This window comes from Oryx dammah, unplaced genomic scaffold (assembly GCF_014754425.2).
Source record: "Oryx dammah isolate SB20612 unplaced genomic scaffold, SCBI_Odam_1.1 HiC_scaffold_2, whole genome shotgun sequence".
NCBI lineage: Eukaryota > Metazoa > Chordata > Mammalia > Artiodactyla > Bovidae > Oryx > Oryx dammah.
Window position 1 is genome coordinate 73,452,285 of NW_024070186.1, and position 18,419 is coordinate 73,470,703.

The following is an 18,419-nucleotide window of genomic DNA, read 5'->3' on the forward strand; positions in this document are numbered from 1 at the left end:
AAAATTATCTTGCCTTGAAGTGACATTAGTTTAGAATAGAATCCCCTGCCTGGCAAGAATGACCAGTACTTCACAGTAGAGAAGAGTCTGGCCTGGTGGGGAAGATGAAGAACCACCATAGCCGAGCAATTCCTTGGTGCTGGGCACATAATGCCATTTAGCTCTTAACATCGTGTGAGGTGGGCACCGCTCCCTCTCACTGTCATGAAACCCAATGCTCCGTGCCCGCCACCATACAAGCCCGGCCCTCTATAGCACAAGGTGCAAAATCTGGCATAACCTTTTGCGATCACCAAAAGACCCCAAAACTCCCCTATAAATCCTTTCAAGAAAAACTTTTAAATTCTCAGATTACATTTCCTAGAAATAATTCTCAATCATGAGAAGTTGTTCCACTACAGTGAAACTACAACAACCACCCCGTCTATGTCAGTAAGCTGCTCCACTTCAAAGAATGTACAGTTTCCAATATAAGATGCAATTAGGCTCAGATTCAAGTTTGAATTTATCCAGGATAGTTCCTTCTAATTCTTAATTTAGCTACAATTTTAACCTAGAAAGCAAAACCTAAAAATAGCTTTTTGTATACGACACACTGCCACAAAGTATTACCTACCTTTCCTGGGAAAAATTTAGAAAACATTGCAGCTGTTATCTCAGACCATGCCAGAGAGAAGATGTTCTTAATTTTTACCTGTCAACCAAGCAAGGAAAGGGGTAGGTGAGTAAGAGTAAATATTTCGCAGAGGTGCTAGAAGGCCGACATTAAAAAGCAAGCACTTCTGACCTTTCCATGTGCACACTCTTCAGGTTCAGGCGCATGTTAAATAGAACAACGGACAGTGAGATTCCAGGCCAGCACTAGTGCTCTTCAAAAGAGACACACACTCTCTGTTTACAAACTAGAGAGATATAAACCTTTATTTCACAACTTTGTCATAATTCACTTTCTAATGAGACATGTTCTGGGGACAGTTTAAAATACTGGGAAAGCTAGATGCTGAGTATCTTCCAGGCAGGAGCAAAGATGTGGTCACTCCAGGGCCGCTGCATTCCTGGGCCTTCAGGCAGCACAGACCAGACGCACCAGTATTGTCCAGCCCCAGTTACTTAGAGCCACCTCCTTTTCTGGGGCTGTTAGTCCTCATTTCATGCCAAATTTTCACTAGAGGCTCCCTGTTCTTCCAAATGAGTTCATGACCGTAAGTAATATACCATCTGGGGAGAAGAAGAACAAACCAGGTCCAACATTCAAACAGTATGACATACAAATAACAAGTACCATGATACCACGTTGACATTTTAAAAACTGAATGCCACTGTCACTTACTAACCAGCATAGTAAAACAGCTGATTACTTAACAAAGATCAATGACTTACCTTTAATATACAGACTATATAAAAGATGGGAGTAGAATGGAACCAAACGTGACTACTCCAAAAGTACCCCACGCATACTACTTTTAATTCACCACAGCCCGGCAAGTCAAATACTATCACTTTCCCCATTTACAAACATGAAGAAACCGATTCTGAAAGAAAAGTCATTTGCCCAAATGCTAACAGCTTCTAAGTGGTCAATCAAGGACTCACTCACAGGTCAGACTGATTCTAAATCTGGACTCTTTTTTATTATGGCAAGTGTAAGGAATGTCAAGAGTTAGAATTTACTAATAATGATGGCTATACTTAAAACAAGAGAAAGAAGACCACCCTAAAATTCAAATGCAATTATAAAACTCTTAAAGAAACAAAACACTTGTCAGGACTTTCCATTAATAAAGTGTCTTCTAAAATCTTTTTAACCTTATTTCAAGCAAAGAGTCAAATACTTTATAATCTTATGGGTGCATTGTTTTGATTAGACGCCTAAGTTCAAATGTAACTGGTCATTTGGTTAAATTACAATCAGGAAAATATCTCAAGACTCACTGCTGCCTCTTTTCGGCAGCAGCATCACAGCCTAGCGCTCAGTCTGAAACTCCAGCTCTGCAATGACTCGCTGTGTGACCTTGGACAATCCCTCCTTTCAACAGCTTCCTTTCCGCAAGCTGGGATATCTCACAGGATTTTAAGAGTATTAAATTAGACCTTAGCTTAGGCACATAGTAAATATTCAATATACATTAGCTATCATTCCCGCAGCAGTGCAAGGTGAAGACCATAAAATGTGCTCCAGGGCCATAAAGTCAAAGAAATGTACAAAAGGTTACCAAGAGAATCAGTACCATTTTGTAAATATTTCTCAATCTAGATTAAAGATGTCAGAAAAGATGAATTCTGGATATGACTGAGATCGAGTAAATGAAAGGAGCTGAAACTAGAAACAGCAAAAAGAAAGAATTCCTCTGCCTTTCAGATCCTGGACTTCAAAAATGCACCTGATCCAGTTTTCAGAACAGAAAAAGGTCATCTAATTATAGTTGAGAAAAATAAAAAACTGCTGAGGAAAAGCTCCTTTAAGTATACATTTAAGTATACAGGTAAATTTAGAGTTCATAAAACAGAACCCCTTTCATCACTCTTTATGTTTCTCATACTATAATGTCAGGTCAGTTTCTACTATTTATAATGTGCTGCTGTTAAAGCTCGAACTCACACATGCTATTCTTTAATCATCACTGAAAATTATAAATGGCATAATGGCACTTAGTTCCACCACCTACTGGGCAAAACTGCTCCACTAAGAATAGATTTTTATTTTTAATTAAAAAAACTAAGTTTTCCCATTGTTGTGAAATAAAGTAAAAATCAAATAAAGGTCAAAGGTAACATTTATGCAAGAAAACAGGGGCCATCATGGATCCAGCACACCAGACAGACCAGGTCTGCTGAAGGGCCTCTCATCTGTCTATAGTTCTATGGTGGCATCGTTACAGCACTGCTATGTTTTAGGCCTAAACCACAAGTGGGAGATCTTGTAACCACAAGACAACTGTAATCACTATGGTGTGACGGGCAAGAAGGCTTTGGATCTGGGTACAGATGCTCAGTAAGCAGTCAACGCTCACTGATGGCGTCTGCCTCTACTCCAGCCATGCTGCACGCACCAGCACACTCACCGCAGGCAGAGGACCAGTTCCACCCACTCGGGGTGTCTGCCCAGCACTGCGGAGGTCAGCAGCGTGGGGACTGGGCAGGGCAGAGGTGGCTGGAGAGTAGGGGAAGGAATGTAGCACAGACTGGGGGCTGGGGAACAGTATCCAAGAAGGGCTAGGAACTGTGACAGGTCATAGGTTGGGGTGATATAAGGTTAAGGGTAGAGTTAAAGGCACAGAGGGTCTCTCTCTACAAATGACCAAGACAGGAGAAGGGCCAAGAGTCTCCCATTCCCACTGCACATGAGAAGCGGCTCAAGACCAAAGCAAACCACACTGCGATTTCCTTGCCCTCGCAACCTTACCTGCCCTGCTTCCATAACTGAACTAACTGCCTTACTCAGGGGTAAGGAAGGAGAGGACCTGAGAAATGTCAGTCAGTCATACTCAGACTTACATTCCAAAGAGAGCTCCCCCAAGATGTGCTGCATGATCAAAAAATTTCCATCCCAGGATCATTCCTGCTGTATCCATGGCAATAATGGCTTTTAGGGCCTGAAAGCCAGAAAAGAGAACAGAACTGATACAACTTTGATTGTTCCAGCATTGACATTTCTAATTTAAGGGCAAGAATTCAGTCAATGTAAAAATATCACCCTGTCCCCAGCACTTCACGTCATAAAAATACTCACATTCCCTGCTGTGAACGTGAACATTGGAAGGAAGATGATGGCGAGTCTCCCTTCTGGGATCTTAGTGCAAACAGCTGCAAGGACAGTCATGATTGCGCCAGACTGCAAACCAACACATAGGGGAAAATGTGAAACTCTCACTGTTCACCTAACTGTTTAGGACTACAAATTCTAAAGCAGAAATACTTCTTCCAGAAAGCTTATAAGCCATACATTTCTAGGGGAGCACAAAGTTAAACAGCTTTCCATTACTAATGTACAAAATAACAAGGAAAGGGGCTCCAAGTCCCCGATACAGTAACCACCTGGCAAGGACTATATAGGCAGTAAGATGTAACAATGTCAGCACTTGACAAACTTCAGGAACCCTGTTACTGTGTCACATGCATCACCATATTCAGAGACTAAAAATGGACTTCTCAAACCTGAACAGAACTCCTTCAATCAGCGAGTGAGCATGAATTCTCCCAATACGCACATGTGTGGAATTCCTCCCAAATTTAATGCTTTATCGTAACTCATGTGAACTTTGTATCCTACTTCATAACACTAAATATTTTCCTTAAAAGAATTTGACAAATGTTCTGCTCCAGGAAAGCATGCCAAATTTGTCCCGTGGCTCTCCATGACCCACCCCTCACAGAATCCTCCCAGGGACACACATGCATCTGCCTGCTTGAGAAGCACTTTCCTTCACAACCTTGTATCTGAGAATAAAAATTGAAACTTCACAACCTTATGACCCGTAAGTCAAATCATCTCTTGTTATAATTGAAATTATAATTGCTATACAGTTTTATCATCTATAGTGTTTTTCCACATTGCTACAAATCTTCATAATTTAAGTTGATGATGGCTATGAAATACCTGCTGGATAAATTATGATAATATAACTAAACTTTCTTAATGTCACACATGTTCCCAATTTCTCTGGATGGTACAATAACTAAGAAACTGGATCATAATCCCTTGTTTACATTAAATCTCAAGATCATGATTCATTCAAACAGTTGGGCCCTATGCTAGACGCTGAGGATACAGAGGGAATAAAGTCAACAACTCCTGCCTTAATGGAGCTGACAGACTAGCATGAAAGACTAAAATAAGTAAAAGCAACACAGCATGGTCAGCTATGATGGGAAGTTTGGCAACCGCCAAACTTTTCCAAAGCGGTATTAGTGCTTTACCCCATCAGCATTATATGAGATTCCAGTTTCTCCACATCCTCACCAGCACCTGGGATGATCTAATCATCTTCGAGATATAGTGATATCTCAGTATGGGTTTTATTTTCATTTTCCTAATGACTAATGATGTCCATCTTTTCATGTGGTTATTTGCTATTCATATATCTTCTTTGAAGCATCTGTCCAAACTTTTGCCTGTTCTATAATTTCTTTATATAGTCTGACACACGTTTTATCAGATTTCTGACGGGCAAATATTTTCTTTTAGGATGTTATCTTTTAACACTGTCTTTGGAAGGCTGTAAATTTTTAGCTTACATGAAGCCTGATTATCATTTGTTTTCTTATGGGTCCTGCTTTGTGGTGTCTCAACTATGAAGTCTTTGTCTAATGTAAGATCACAATGAGTTTTTTCTATGTTTTCTTCTATAAGTTTTTATCTTAGGTTTTACATTTAGGTCTGTGTTTCACTTTGAAGAAAACTTCAAAATACTCCTGAACCAGATTTAACTTTTACCATTCTGCCACATTTCACTTATTTTCTCTCTATACAATACTTTTTTATCCTGAAACATTTGAGAGTAGGTGGCATATATCAGACCCTTTTACTCCTAAATACTTCAGTGTATACTTCCTTATATTAATATATCCTACAAAATAGTTCTCAATTTCAAGAAATTTTATATTGATACAATATTTTCATTTAATCTACAGAACATACTCCAGTCTTGTTAATTCTTCCACTAGTGCCCTTGCAGCTGTTTCCCCCATTTATTGCATACAGTCGTCCTGTCTCTTTGCTCTCCTAAAAGCTGGACCATTTCCCCAGCCTTTTTTTTTTTTTTTTAAAGAGAGGGGTCCATTTTCATTAAAAGCCTCTGATTAAAAAAAGGTGAAAATAAAGGATATCTGCATAGAGTAAGCCAAACATTTTCCTAAACAAAAAGCTGTGGAAATTCCCCGGTGGCCCGGTGGTTAAGAATCTATGCTTCTACTGCCACGGGCCAGGGTTTGATCCCTGGTTGCGGAACTAAGATCTCAGAAGCTGTGCAGTACGACCAAAAAATAAATACAATAAAATGTCATCTAAAATAAGCAAGTTGCTATTTATTCAGACACATAAACACTTTTAAATCTGTGTAGATAAAGGTCACTTTGAGAGTGACTTAGAAAGATAATGGGACTGCCTATCTTTAAAATAGTAAGTACAATAAGTTACAGTCACAAAAAAACTGGCTTTACATAGAATGGCTATTAAGAATTTTCTTTAATATTAAAATTTCTGTAATGAGCACTTTAGGCTCTCCAGGTGGCTCAGTAGTAAAGAGTCCGCTGGAATTGCAAAAGGCCTGCAATGCAGGTGTCCTGCATTCAATCCCTGGGTCGGGAAGATTCCCCTGGAAAGGAAATGGCAACCCACTCTAGTATTCTTCCCTGGGAAATCCCATGGATAGAGGAGCCTAGTGGGCTACAGTCTATGGGGTCGCAAAAGAGTTAGACATGACTTAGCAAGTAAACAAAAACAATGAGCACTTTAGATGGAGAAAATAATCATCGATAAGGAAGAATCCCTCAGAAGAAATGGAATAGTCCTCACAGTCAATGAAAAAGTCTGAAATGCAGTACTTGGGTGCTCCATTCATTTTCAAGGCAAACCATTCAACATCACAATTATCCAAGTCTGTGCCCCAACCACTAATGCCGAAGATGAAACTGGATGGTTCTATGAAGACAGTCTGACACCAAAAAAAGATGTTCTTTTCATCATAGGGGCCTGGAATGCAAACGTAGGAAGTCAGAAGACAGCTGGGGTAAAAGCCAAGTTTGGCCTTAGAGTACAAAATGAAGCAGAGCAAAGGCTAACAGAGTTTTACCAAGAGAATGCACTGGTCATAGAAAACACCCTTTTCCAACACAAGAGACAACTCTACACATGGACATCACCAGGTGGTCAATACTGAAACTGGACTGATAATATTCTTTGCAGCCGAAGATGGAGAAGCTCTATACAGTCAGCAAAAACAAAACTGGAAGTTGGCCCAGATCATGAGCTACTTATTGCAAAATACAGAGTTATATTGAAGAAAGTAGGGAAAACCATTAGGCCATTCAGGTATGACCTAAATCAACTCCCTTATGATTAACAGTGGAAGTGACAAATAGATTCAAGGGATTAGGTCTGGTAGATAGAGTGCCTGAAGAACTATGGAAGGAGGTTCGTTAACACTGTACAACAGGCGGTGACCAAAATCATCTCCAAGAAAAAGTAATGCAAAAAGGCAAAATGGTTGCTGAGGAGGGCTTACAAACAACTAGGCAGAGAAGCGAAAGGCAAAGGAGGAAAGGTAAGATGTACCAATCTGAATGCAGAGTTCCAAAGAATAGCATGGTGAGGTACAGTCTTCTTAAGTGAACAATGCAAAGAAAGAGAGGAAAACAAAATGGGAAAGACTAGAGATCTCTTCAAGAAAATTAGAGATACCAAGGGAACATTTCATGCAAAGATGGGCTCAATAAAGGACAGAAATGGTACAGACCTAACAGAAGCAGAAGATACTAAGAAGAGGTGGCAAGAATACACGGAAGAAATGTACAAATATGGTCTTAATAACCCACAAAACCACGAAGGTGTGACACTAACCTACAGCCAGACATCCTGGAGTGCAAAGTCAAGTGGGCCTTAGAAAGCATTACTACAAACCAAAGCTAGTGGAAGTGATGGAATTCCAGCTGAGCTATTTCAAATCCTTAAAGATGATGCTATTAAAGTGCTGCACTCAATATGCCAGAAAATTTGGAAAACTCAGCAGTGGCCACAGGACTGGAAAAGGTCGGTTTTCATTCCAATCCCAATGAAGGGCAATGCCAAAAACTGTTCAAACTACTGCACAATTGCACTCATTTCACATGCTAGCAAGGTAATCCTCAAAATCCTTCAAGCTAGGCTTCAACAGTACATGAACTGAGAATTTCCAGATGTACAAGATGGATTTAGAAAAGGCAGAGGAACCAGAGATCAAATTGCTAACATCCACTGGATCATAGAAAAAGCAAGGGAATTCCAAAAAAAAAACACCTACTTCTGCTTCACTGACTATGCTAAAGCCTTTGACTGTATGGATCACAACAAACTGTAGAAAATTCTTAAATTTTCTTAAAGAGATGGGAGTCTTTTTAAGGCAGATCACCTTACCTGCTTCCTGAGAAACTTGTACACAGGTCAAGAAGCAACACTTAGAAATGGACATGGAACAACGGACTGGTTCCAAATCGGGAAAAAGGACGTCAAGGCTGTATATTGTCACTCTGCTTATTTAACTTATATGTAGAGTATGTCATGCAAAATGCCAGACTGGATGAAGCACAACCTGGAATCAAGATTGCTGGGAGAAATATTAACAACCTCAGATATGCAGATGACACCACCCTTATGGCAAAAAGCCCAGAATAACTGAAGAGCCTCTTGATGAAAGTCAAAGAGGAGAGTGAAAAAGCTGGTTTAAATCCAACATTCAAAAATCTATGATCATGGCTTCTGGTCCCAACACTTCATGACACATAGATGGGGAAAGAATGGAAACAGTGACAGATTTTAATTTCTTGGGCTCCAAAATCACTGTAGATGGTGACTGCAGCCATGAAATTAAAAGACACTTGCTCCTTGGTAGGAAAGCTATGACAAACCTAGATAGCATATTGAAAAGCAGAGGCATTACTTTGCCAACAAAGGTCCATCTAGTCAAAGCTATGGTTTTTCCAGTGGTCATGTATGGATGTGACAGTTGGACCACAAGAAAGCTGAGCACCGAAGAACTGATGCTTTTGAACTGTGGTGTTGAAGAAGACTCTTGAGAGTCCCCTTGACTGCAAAGAGATCAAACCAGTCAATCCTAAAGGACATCAATCCTGAATATTCACTGGAAGGACTGATGCTGAAGCTCCAACACTGTCACCTGATATGAAGAGCAAAATCACTGGAAAAGACCCTGATGCTGGGAAAGATTCAGAGCAGGAGAAGGGGGCAACAGAGACAGCATCACTGACTCAATAGACACGAGTCTGAGCAAACTCTGGGAGGCTGTGAAGGACAGGGAAGCCTGGAGTGCTACTGTTCATGGAGCTGCAAAGAGTCAGACACGACTAAGCAACTGAACAAACAACAATGGGGAAGCAATTTCGATAGTATAGGATTTTAAGGTTCGTCTTTAAATTCAGCTAACCACGTTATGTTTGTGTCATTGGAAAGTTTAATTTTACTGGTTTTTTTCCTTTCTCAGAAAATAAGGTCTCAACCTGATTTCTTCTGAGTTTTGTTGACTTTTTAAGGCTTTATTTAAAAATCCAGGATACATAAGTTACATATCTGCTATAAAGCATGAAAGGTGAGGGGTTACTCTTTAACTTTCAAATTCTCAGTGACACTGACATCCACTCTTTTTAATATAGTACATGCTGATAGATTGGAGAAGGAAATGGCAAGCCACTCCAGTATTTTTGCCTGGAGAATCCCACGGACAGAGGAGCCTGGCGGGCTACAGTCCATGGGGTCACGAGAGCTGGACATGACTTAGTGACTAAACCACCACCATGCTAATAGATTATGGGGGCAGATGCTGAACTTCTAGCCAGAACAAATCTTTCAGGGAGTCATGAACCCAAACCCATACAGACCCTAGAGGTCTGCCTCCTTGGTTAAAGGTAAGGATCTTTTATTCTCCACTCATAACTTGATTATACAGCCTAAAAGTTATGCATAAAAGTCAACTCATTATTAGGAAACCAATTTTCATAAGTACTTTATTTAATCTTCATGTATGTTATCATATAAAAGCTTTTTGTGTGTGATTTTTTTAAACTATGAATTTTAAATGAATTTGCTTTAAGAAGCCTTTTGTTTCTGCAAGCTGCTGCTGCTGCTAAGTCACTTCAGTCGTGTCCGACTCTGTGCGACCCCATACACGGCAGACCACCAGGCTCCGCCGTCCCTGGGATTCTCCAGGCAAGAACACTGGAGTGGGTTGCCATTTCCTTCTCCAATGCATGAAAGTGAAAAGTGAAAGTGACGTCAATGAGTCGTGTCCAACTCTCAGCGACCCCATGGACTGCAGCCTACCAGGCTCCTCCATCCATGGGATTTTCCAGACAAAAGTATTGGAGTGGGGTGCCATTGCCTTCTCCTTCTGCAAGCTACATACTGCTAAAAACCCCAGGTGTTATATGTAAAACAAAAGACAACTCTGGAAAGCTTAGAAAGGAAAGCAGCCCAGCTAGAAACCTTAGGAGCCAAGGAACAGCATAGTGGTGAGTTTTCTTCTGGCCTCATGCTGCTCAGACTGGGTTCTGGTGAAGCTCACAACCTGGAAACACCAATGAACACAGACAAAATAGGTCTGTACCCAAAAATGCTCACTCTAGCCAAAGGAACAAGAAAGCAGTCTAGCAAGACAGAAAGTTTTCAGACAACAACCACTCTACTCCAGACAAACATTACAGAAACAACCATGGTCTGATCCCCATCAGCAAAAGCTGAGTGAAGAGTCTAGAATTCCATTCTTAAAGACTAACAAGGCACCCCACCCTCTGACAGGGTGGTGTCAGTGGAGGTCACTCACGCAGCAGTAATAAGGCACTCTTGCTCCTCCTAAACAGAGTGGTATTAGCAGAGGTCTACTGAGGAGCCAGAACTCCCCACCCTGCAGCAACAAGAGCCCTTCCCCACCACGGTCAAAGGGGCTGGAGTGGGGAGCCTGGACTACCAACCTCACCCAGCAGTAGCGATTAGAGCACTGTCAGAGGAGGCCTGCCACACAGATTTAATTAAGATTAAAGTCTCATAATGTAATATCCAAAATGTCCAGGTTTCACTTAAAAATCACTTATCAGGGAATTCCCTGCAGGTCCAGTGGTTAGGACTCAACACTTTCAGTGCCGTGGCCCAGGTTCAATTTCTAGTCAGGGATCTAAGATCTCCCAAGTAGCATAACCTGGCCAAAAAAATAAATTAAATTAAATTAAAATTAAAGTCACCCATTATTCCAAGAACAGAAAAATCTCAACTCGAATGAGAAAAGATACCAACCATCAAAATGACACAGATGTTAGAATTATTTAACAAGCATTTTAAAGCAGCCATCATAAAAGTGGTTCAACAAGCAATCACAAACATGCCTTAAACAAGTTAAAAAAAAATAGCATAGAAATAAAAGGTTCAAAGAAATAGAAGATATCAAGAAAAATGAAAACTAAAAACTGTAATAGCCTAAATAAAAACAATGAATGACTCAAGAAGAATGGAAAGGACAGAAATAATTAATCAGTTACCTTGAGACAGAATAGCAATTACCCAATATGAACCACAGAGAAAAAATAGACTTTAAAAAAAGTTACTGGGGTTTTAGGAATAATAAACTATCTAACATCATGTCAGAGTCCCAGAAAGAGAGAAGAAAAAGGGCAAGGCAGAAAAGGGACCTGAAGAAATGGCTGACCAACTCCCAAAAGACATAAACCTAAATATTCAAGAAACTGAGTGAACCACAAACACGATAAACACAGATGTCCATGATGAGACACACAGTTAAACTTCTGAAACTAAAGACAAAGGAAAAGGTCTAGAAAGTGGTACTAGAAAATGACATCTTACCTGCAAGGGGAAAAGCTACTTGAACAACAAAAAATTTCTCTTCAGAGACTATGGAGGTCAAAAAAAAAAAAAAAAAACTGGCACGTTTTTCAATCGCTGAAAGACCTGAGCCTGGAGTTTTATATCCAATGAAAATATCCTTCAGAAATGAAGGGAAGAAAAAAAAAAAAGAAAGGGAAATTAAAACACTCTCAGAAAAAAGAAAACTTGAGAATCTGTCACAGCAGACCTAACTGGCTAGGGGCTGAAGGAATGGCTAAGAGTTTTCTACACAATGAAATGACAGGAGGAAATCTTGGAACATCAGAAAGAACAAATCAAGGAAAAAGTAAAAATTATGTGTAAATACAATAGACTGTCCTTCTATCTTGGAATTTTCTAACTCATGTTTATTGGTTGGAGCAAAAATCATAAATGTATGCAGAGGAAATATTTAAGACAATTAAAATCTGGAGAAGGTATGGGGCAAAAAGTGAGGTAAGGCTCATTTCACTCAAATTGGTAAAATGATACCACAAGTAGATTGTGGTAGTGATATATATAGATTGTAGTACCCAGAGCAAACGTTAAAAAGTTATACAAAGAGATATACTCCAGAATGCTATTGGTGTTCAGTCGCTAAGTCCTATCCAATTCTTTGTGACCCCATGGACTGCAGCACACCAGCCTCCCCTGTCCTTCCAGAACACTATAGGTAAGTCAAAATGAAATGCCAAATGAATCTGCACTAGCTATCGTTTTGTTTCACTTGCAACTTTGTAAGAAAGAGACTGAAGATACTCTAACTAAGCAAGAGAAATCAGTTTATGTATAGTTTAGATCAGTGATAAGCTAAATCAATGAAGTTACAGCAAGCAGGTTATCATAATGCTGGTAAGTCACTTGTCATGTCCGACTCTGTGCGACACCATAGATGGCAGCCCACCAGGCTCCCCCGTCCCTGGGATTCTCCAGGCAAGAACACTGGAGAGGGTTGCCATTTCTTTCTCCAATGCATGAAAGTGAAAAGTGAAAGTGAAGTTGCTCAGTCGTGTCCGACTCTTTGCGACTCCATGGACTGCAGCTCACCAGGCTCCTCCATCATGGGATTTTCCAGGCAAGAGTACTGGAGTGGGGTGCCATTGCATAACATTGGTATGCAAATTCAGCCAATGATAAACTATTCATAAACACAACCATACAAACTCTGTGGGATGCAGCAAAAGCAGCTCTTGGAGGGAAGTTCACAGCAATACAATACCTTCTTTAAGACACAAGAACAATCTCAAATAACCACAGTCCTAACCCACCACCCAAAAGAATGTGAAAAAGAACAAACAAAACCTCAAGCTAGCAGAAGGAAGCAGACATTAAAGATCAGAGAGGAAATAAATAAAATAAAGATAACAGGGAAAAAAGAACCCAACACAGTAAACAGCTAGTTCTTTAACAGGGTAAACAACACTGACAAATCTGATTGGGCTCACCAAGAAGAAAGGAGCAAAGATCCAAATAACATAAGAAATACAAGAGGAAAAATCATAACTGATACCATACAGAAATCAGCTGTGGTTTTTTTTTACACTAACAATGAAATATCAGAGACTGTAAACGAACAATGCCCTTTAAAATCACATAAAAAATAATAGAAACCTCACCGAGGAGGTGAAAGATGCTCAGAACTACAAAATATTAATAAAGGGAATTAAAGATGATACAAAGAAATGGAAAGATATCCCATGCTCTAGGCTTGGAATAATTAATACTATTTAAATGGCTATACTACCTAAAACAACCTACAGATTTAATAAGATCCCTATCACATTACCCATGACATTTTTCACAAAACTAGAACAAATAATCCTAAAATTTACATGGAACCATAAAAGACAGAATTGCCAAAGCAATCCTGAGGAAAAAGAACAAAGCAGGAGACATAATCCTTCCAGACTTCAGACAATACTACAAAGCCACAGTAATCAAAACAGTGTGTTAGCACTGGCCTCAACAGACATGCAGCTCAACGGAACACAACAGAGAGGTGGGGGTGTTACCACATACCAATTAATCTTCAATAAAGGAAGCAAGAATATAAAACAGGAAATAGCCTCTTTACAAGTGGTGCTGGGAAAGTTGCAGAGCTGTATGTAAGTCAATGAAGTTAGAACATACCCTCACACCATGCACAAAAATAAACTCAAAATGGCTTACAGACTTAAATGTAAGATATGATACCATAAAACTCCCAGATCATAGGCAGAACATTCCCTCACATAAATCATACCCATGTTTTCTTAGGTCAGACTCCCAGGGCAATAGAAATAAAAACAAAAATAAGCAAATGGGATCTAATCAAGCTTACAAGCTTCTGCACACCAAAGGAAACCACAAACATAAAAAGACAACCTATAGAATGGGAGAAACTATTTGCAAATGATGTGATGGACAAGGGCTTAATTTCCAAAATATACAAACAGTTTATACAATATCAAAAAAACAAACAACCCAATTGAAAAATGGGCAGAAGTCCTAAACAGACATTTTTCCAAAGGAAAAATACACAAGGCCGATAGACACATGAAAAGATGCTCAACACTGCTAATTATTAGAGAAATACAAATCAAAACTATAATAAAGTAACATCTCACACTGCTCAGAATGGCTATCATTAAGAAGTCTACAGATAAAAAAAATCCTAGAGACGGTGTGGAGATGAGAGTGTAGATCGGTGCAGCCACTATGAAAACCAGTATGAAGATCACTCAAAAAAACACTAGAGTTGCAATATGATCCAGCAATCCTACTTCTGGGCACCCAGACAACACTATAATTCAAAAAGATATATACATTACTACGTACATAGCAGCACTATTTAAAATAGCCAAGACATGAAAGCAACCTAAATGTCCACTGACAGATGAATGGATAAAGAAGATGTGGGACATATGTATAATGGAATATTACTCAGCCATAAAAAATGAATAGTGCCATTTTTCAGCCGCAAGGATGGACCTAAAGATTATCATACTAAGCAAAGTGAGAAAAAGACAAATACCATATGACATCGCTAACATGTGGAATCTAAATACAACACAAATCAACATACCTATGAAATATAACCAGGCTCATAGATACAAAGAACAGACTTGTGGTTGCCAAGTGGGTAAGAGGTAGGGCAGGGAAGGAGTAAGAGTTTGGGATTAGCAGAGCAAACTATTATATATAGAATGGATAAACAACAAGATCATACTGTACAGCAAAGGGAAGTATACTCAATATTCTGTGACAAATCATAATAGAAAAGAATATGTAAAAGTATATACATATAACTGAATCACTTAGGTCTACAGAAGAAATTAACACACTGTAAATCAACTATACTTCAATCAGATTTCTAAAACTTAAAAAAACTATTTACAACTTCAAGGGAAAAAAATTCTAACATTTTTACATATGCTACTTCCTACAATAAATACTTCATTGATCTCTGCCGTCTGAAGACTAAGGGTATATTTAGCAGCAAACAAACTTTTGAAAATCAGAAAATTTGAAAAGCTTCCTGCTAATAACTAGTTAGAAATTCCATTTTTAAATAAGATTCAGAACATGCACAGCTCTAACAAAATCCTTACCAAAATCTAGTCAATATTCTTGCTCCCTTGTGCCAATGTTAATTGGCAAATATTCTTTAACAATCTTCATCTTTCAAAGGCAATAAGGCCAGTACTTTTAATTTTCTACCACAATTTTGTCAATAGTATTTTTTTCTCCACGTTTCTCATTAAATATACTATATACTGGAGGGGGAATGGCACCCCACCCCAGTACTCTTGCCTGGAAAATCCCATGGACAGGGGAGCCTGGTAGGCTGCAGTCCATGGGGTCACTGGGAGTTGAACACGACTGAGCAACTTCACTTTCACTTTTCACTTTCATGCATTGGAGAAGGAAATGGCAACCCACTCCAGTGTTCTTTCCTGAAGAGTCCCACGGACAGAGGAGCCTGGTGGGCTGCCTTCTACAGGGTCGCACAGAGTTGGACATGACTGAAGCATCTTAGCAGCAGCAGCAGCATACTATATACCTGATGACTTGGTTTTCTTTCATTTTAACCAAGAAAGAATAAAAGTATCGGGGGATAATAATTACATCCTGCAATGGCTCGACATTATTTTGATGACTGAACAGAAACCACCACTTCCACCTTATGCTTCTCACTATGCTAAAAGCTCTCTAAACATTTGCATTGCAAATCAGAAATAGGCACGTTATCACAACTTTATATTGAGAAACAGGTTCAGAGAGGTAAAGTAACAAGTCCTGGAAATCACAAATAAGTGGCAGAGCTGGGATTCAAACCCAGTCTAATTACAAATGCCAGATCCCCTGAACTAACGAGAAAACTACTCCCACCTTCAGAACCTCCAATGTCCTCTAAAGACGACTCAGCCCTTTCAGTGTATATCAGATGTGTGTAATGTTTGCTCCCCAACTAAACTAAATTTGAAGTCAAAGTCCATGTCTGATTCATCCAACTGGTCTTCACAAGACAGGTACTTAGTTGACAAATGAGGTACAGAATAGATTTGAGATATATAAATTATACTGGCACCGAATTTTATATAGAAAACATTCCACAAAGAAAAAAGGGTAGGGGGCTAAAGTTAAAGCATAAAGGTCACAGGACAAGATACCAGCCTCATCAGGAAAATTAAGTAGACACAAATCTGAGGAACAGACAAATTATGGCATGATTATTTTACATAAGGGTGCTTTTCTGAAATTAAACATTTGTAGAGTTTCTTTAAACATAACATTTCTATTTGAAAACATTTAAGTGCATTAGTATTTATGCACAATTAAATGTGTAGTCTTTAAAGAAATATGTAAAGATTTCCACGTGTCTAGAAAGTTGCCATTAAATGCAAAAGAAAACAGACTTGTAATTTTTACAAAATCATCCAGAACATAACAGACCAGGAAACTGTGATCTTGCTCACTGGATGCATTCCCAGTCTCTAGCAAGTACAGTGCCTAGTAGTCCAACCTGCATAGCACACAAATACTGATAAAGAAGAGGATACAGTACCAGATTCAAATCTCTATTTAGAATTTTTCAATGCTAGATTAGGCTCTCTGGTTTATGGGGATTGGATACCCACTATTTTGACTACTCCTCATGATATGTACTCTGTGCCAGTACATATCAGTGAAAGACTTCACTTTCACTTTTTACTTTCATGCATTGAAGAAGGAAATGGCAACCCACTCCAGTGTTCTTGCCTGCAGAATCCCAGGGACAGGGGAGCCTGGTGGGCTGCCGTCTATGGGGTCACACAGAGTCGACACGACTGAAGCGACTTAGTAGTAGCAGCAGCCAGTTAAGTATATATAGATGACTAAAAGCTATAGCCTGAAATTTAGAAGGCTTTACAAATGTATACATTCTATATTAGATTCAAATTAGTTAGTAGTATTATTTTAATATTAATTTCCTGGTTTGATAGTTGTATTGTGGTTTTGTAGCTAATAACAGGGTTAAGGGTAATAAGAATCTTTGTACTAATTTTGCAACTTTCTTGTATGTCTAAAATTATTTCAAAATGAAGTGAAGAATTTTAATTAGAAATACTTACTGCACCAAGTGATGGTCCATATCTTCCTGTGGCAACTTTACACACGTAACTGACAAAATTGGAAATAACACCTAAGAAATAAACCACATTTCAGTAATTTCAGTGAGGTATAAAAATGGCTTCCATTTCTGACCTCTACCCCATGAAGACCAATAGCTGGCTTTCTTCCCCAGTCAAGGTGCAGGCATAAATACTTATCCTGCCTATCACTTCAGATATATTATAGGGAAAGCAAAGTCTGACCCACTGCACCACTTACTAAGTAACACAGGGTCATTCACTCTACCTCTTAATTTTCATTTTCCTCATCTACACAGTATGAAGAAAGACTATGGCCCAAACTCACCAACTGTCTGGGAATTCTCTGGACTACATGCTATACACTAAATCAGAATCTCTGGAGTGGGACCAGGGAGTCTGTATTTTACCCAGTTTGCCAAACGAATGTGCTGCAGATCCAGACCAGATGATTTTTTAGGTCCCTTTGGCACCAATGTCATCTGACCTTGAGTGTGGCTAATTTAGAAAAACAACTTTCTGTGGAGCAGGAATTAATGGCACTTGAAAGAGACTCTTTGTACTTACAACAACATTAATGCTCGGGGGAAAGAACTACAGACATAGGCCAAAGATGGTACTCAGCTTCTGTTCTGAGGGACTAGATGCACATAAGTAATTAACAATGATTATGTACCCACTCTGGACCTTGTGGCAGATGCTTCTATTTTCATCCTTTCTGCAACCCCATGTCATGAGAGTGAGTACCATTACCCTCAGAGAGGCACAGTCTTTTCTGCAACATGATACAGCTGGTAGCAGAAATAGGATCTGAACCTAGGTCTTCCATCTCCAAGTTGAGTGTCTTTTCACTACACATAACTGGCAGATATACTGTTTTTAAATGAAAGGATTTTAGGAATGAATTTTTATACTTTACAGCTTTAAGTACATTTTGCAAACAAAATACTTTTTTTTTGAGACAGTTCACTTTAGTTGCTCAGTTGTGTCTGACTCTTTGTGACCCCATGAACCGCAGCAATCCAAGCCTCCCTGTCTATCATCAACTCCCAACGCAAACTCATGTCCGTTGAGTCGGTGATGCCATCTAACCATCGCATCCTCTGTCGTCCCCTTCTCCTTCTGACTTCAATCTTTCCCAACATCACGGTCTTTTCAAATCAGTCAGCTCTTCACATCAGGTGGCCAAAATACTGGAGTTTCAGCTTTAACATCAGTCCTTCCAG

General features: G+C 39.3%; 1 protein-coding gene across 1 annotated transcript in view; it reads right to left on the reverse strand.

The window, feature by feature from the left end:
- Window positions 1-894: 894 nt before the first annotated feature.
- Window positions 895-18,419, reverse strand: part of PARL (presenilin associated rhomboid like) — a 53,247-nt gene continuing 35,722 nt past the window's right edge. Inside the window, exons 7-10 of the mRNA XM_040251840.1 lie at window positions 17,176-17,246; window positions 3,731-3,832; window positions 3,496-3,593; window positions 895-1,218 (exon numbers count right to left, since the gene is read on the reverse strand). Of these exons, the coding sequence (XP_040107774.1) occupies window positions 1,107-1,218; window positions 3,496-3,593; window positions 3,731-3,832; window positions 17,176-17,246 (383 nt within the window). The 3' untranslated portion in view covers window positions 895-1,106. The remainder of the gene's footprint in view (window positions 1,219-3,495; window positions 3,594-3,730; window positions 3,833-17,175; window positions 17,247-18,419) is intronic.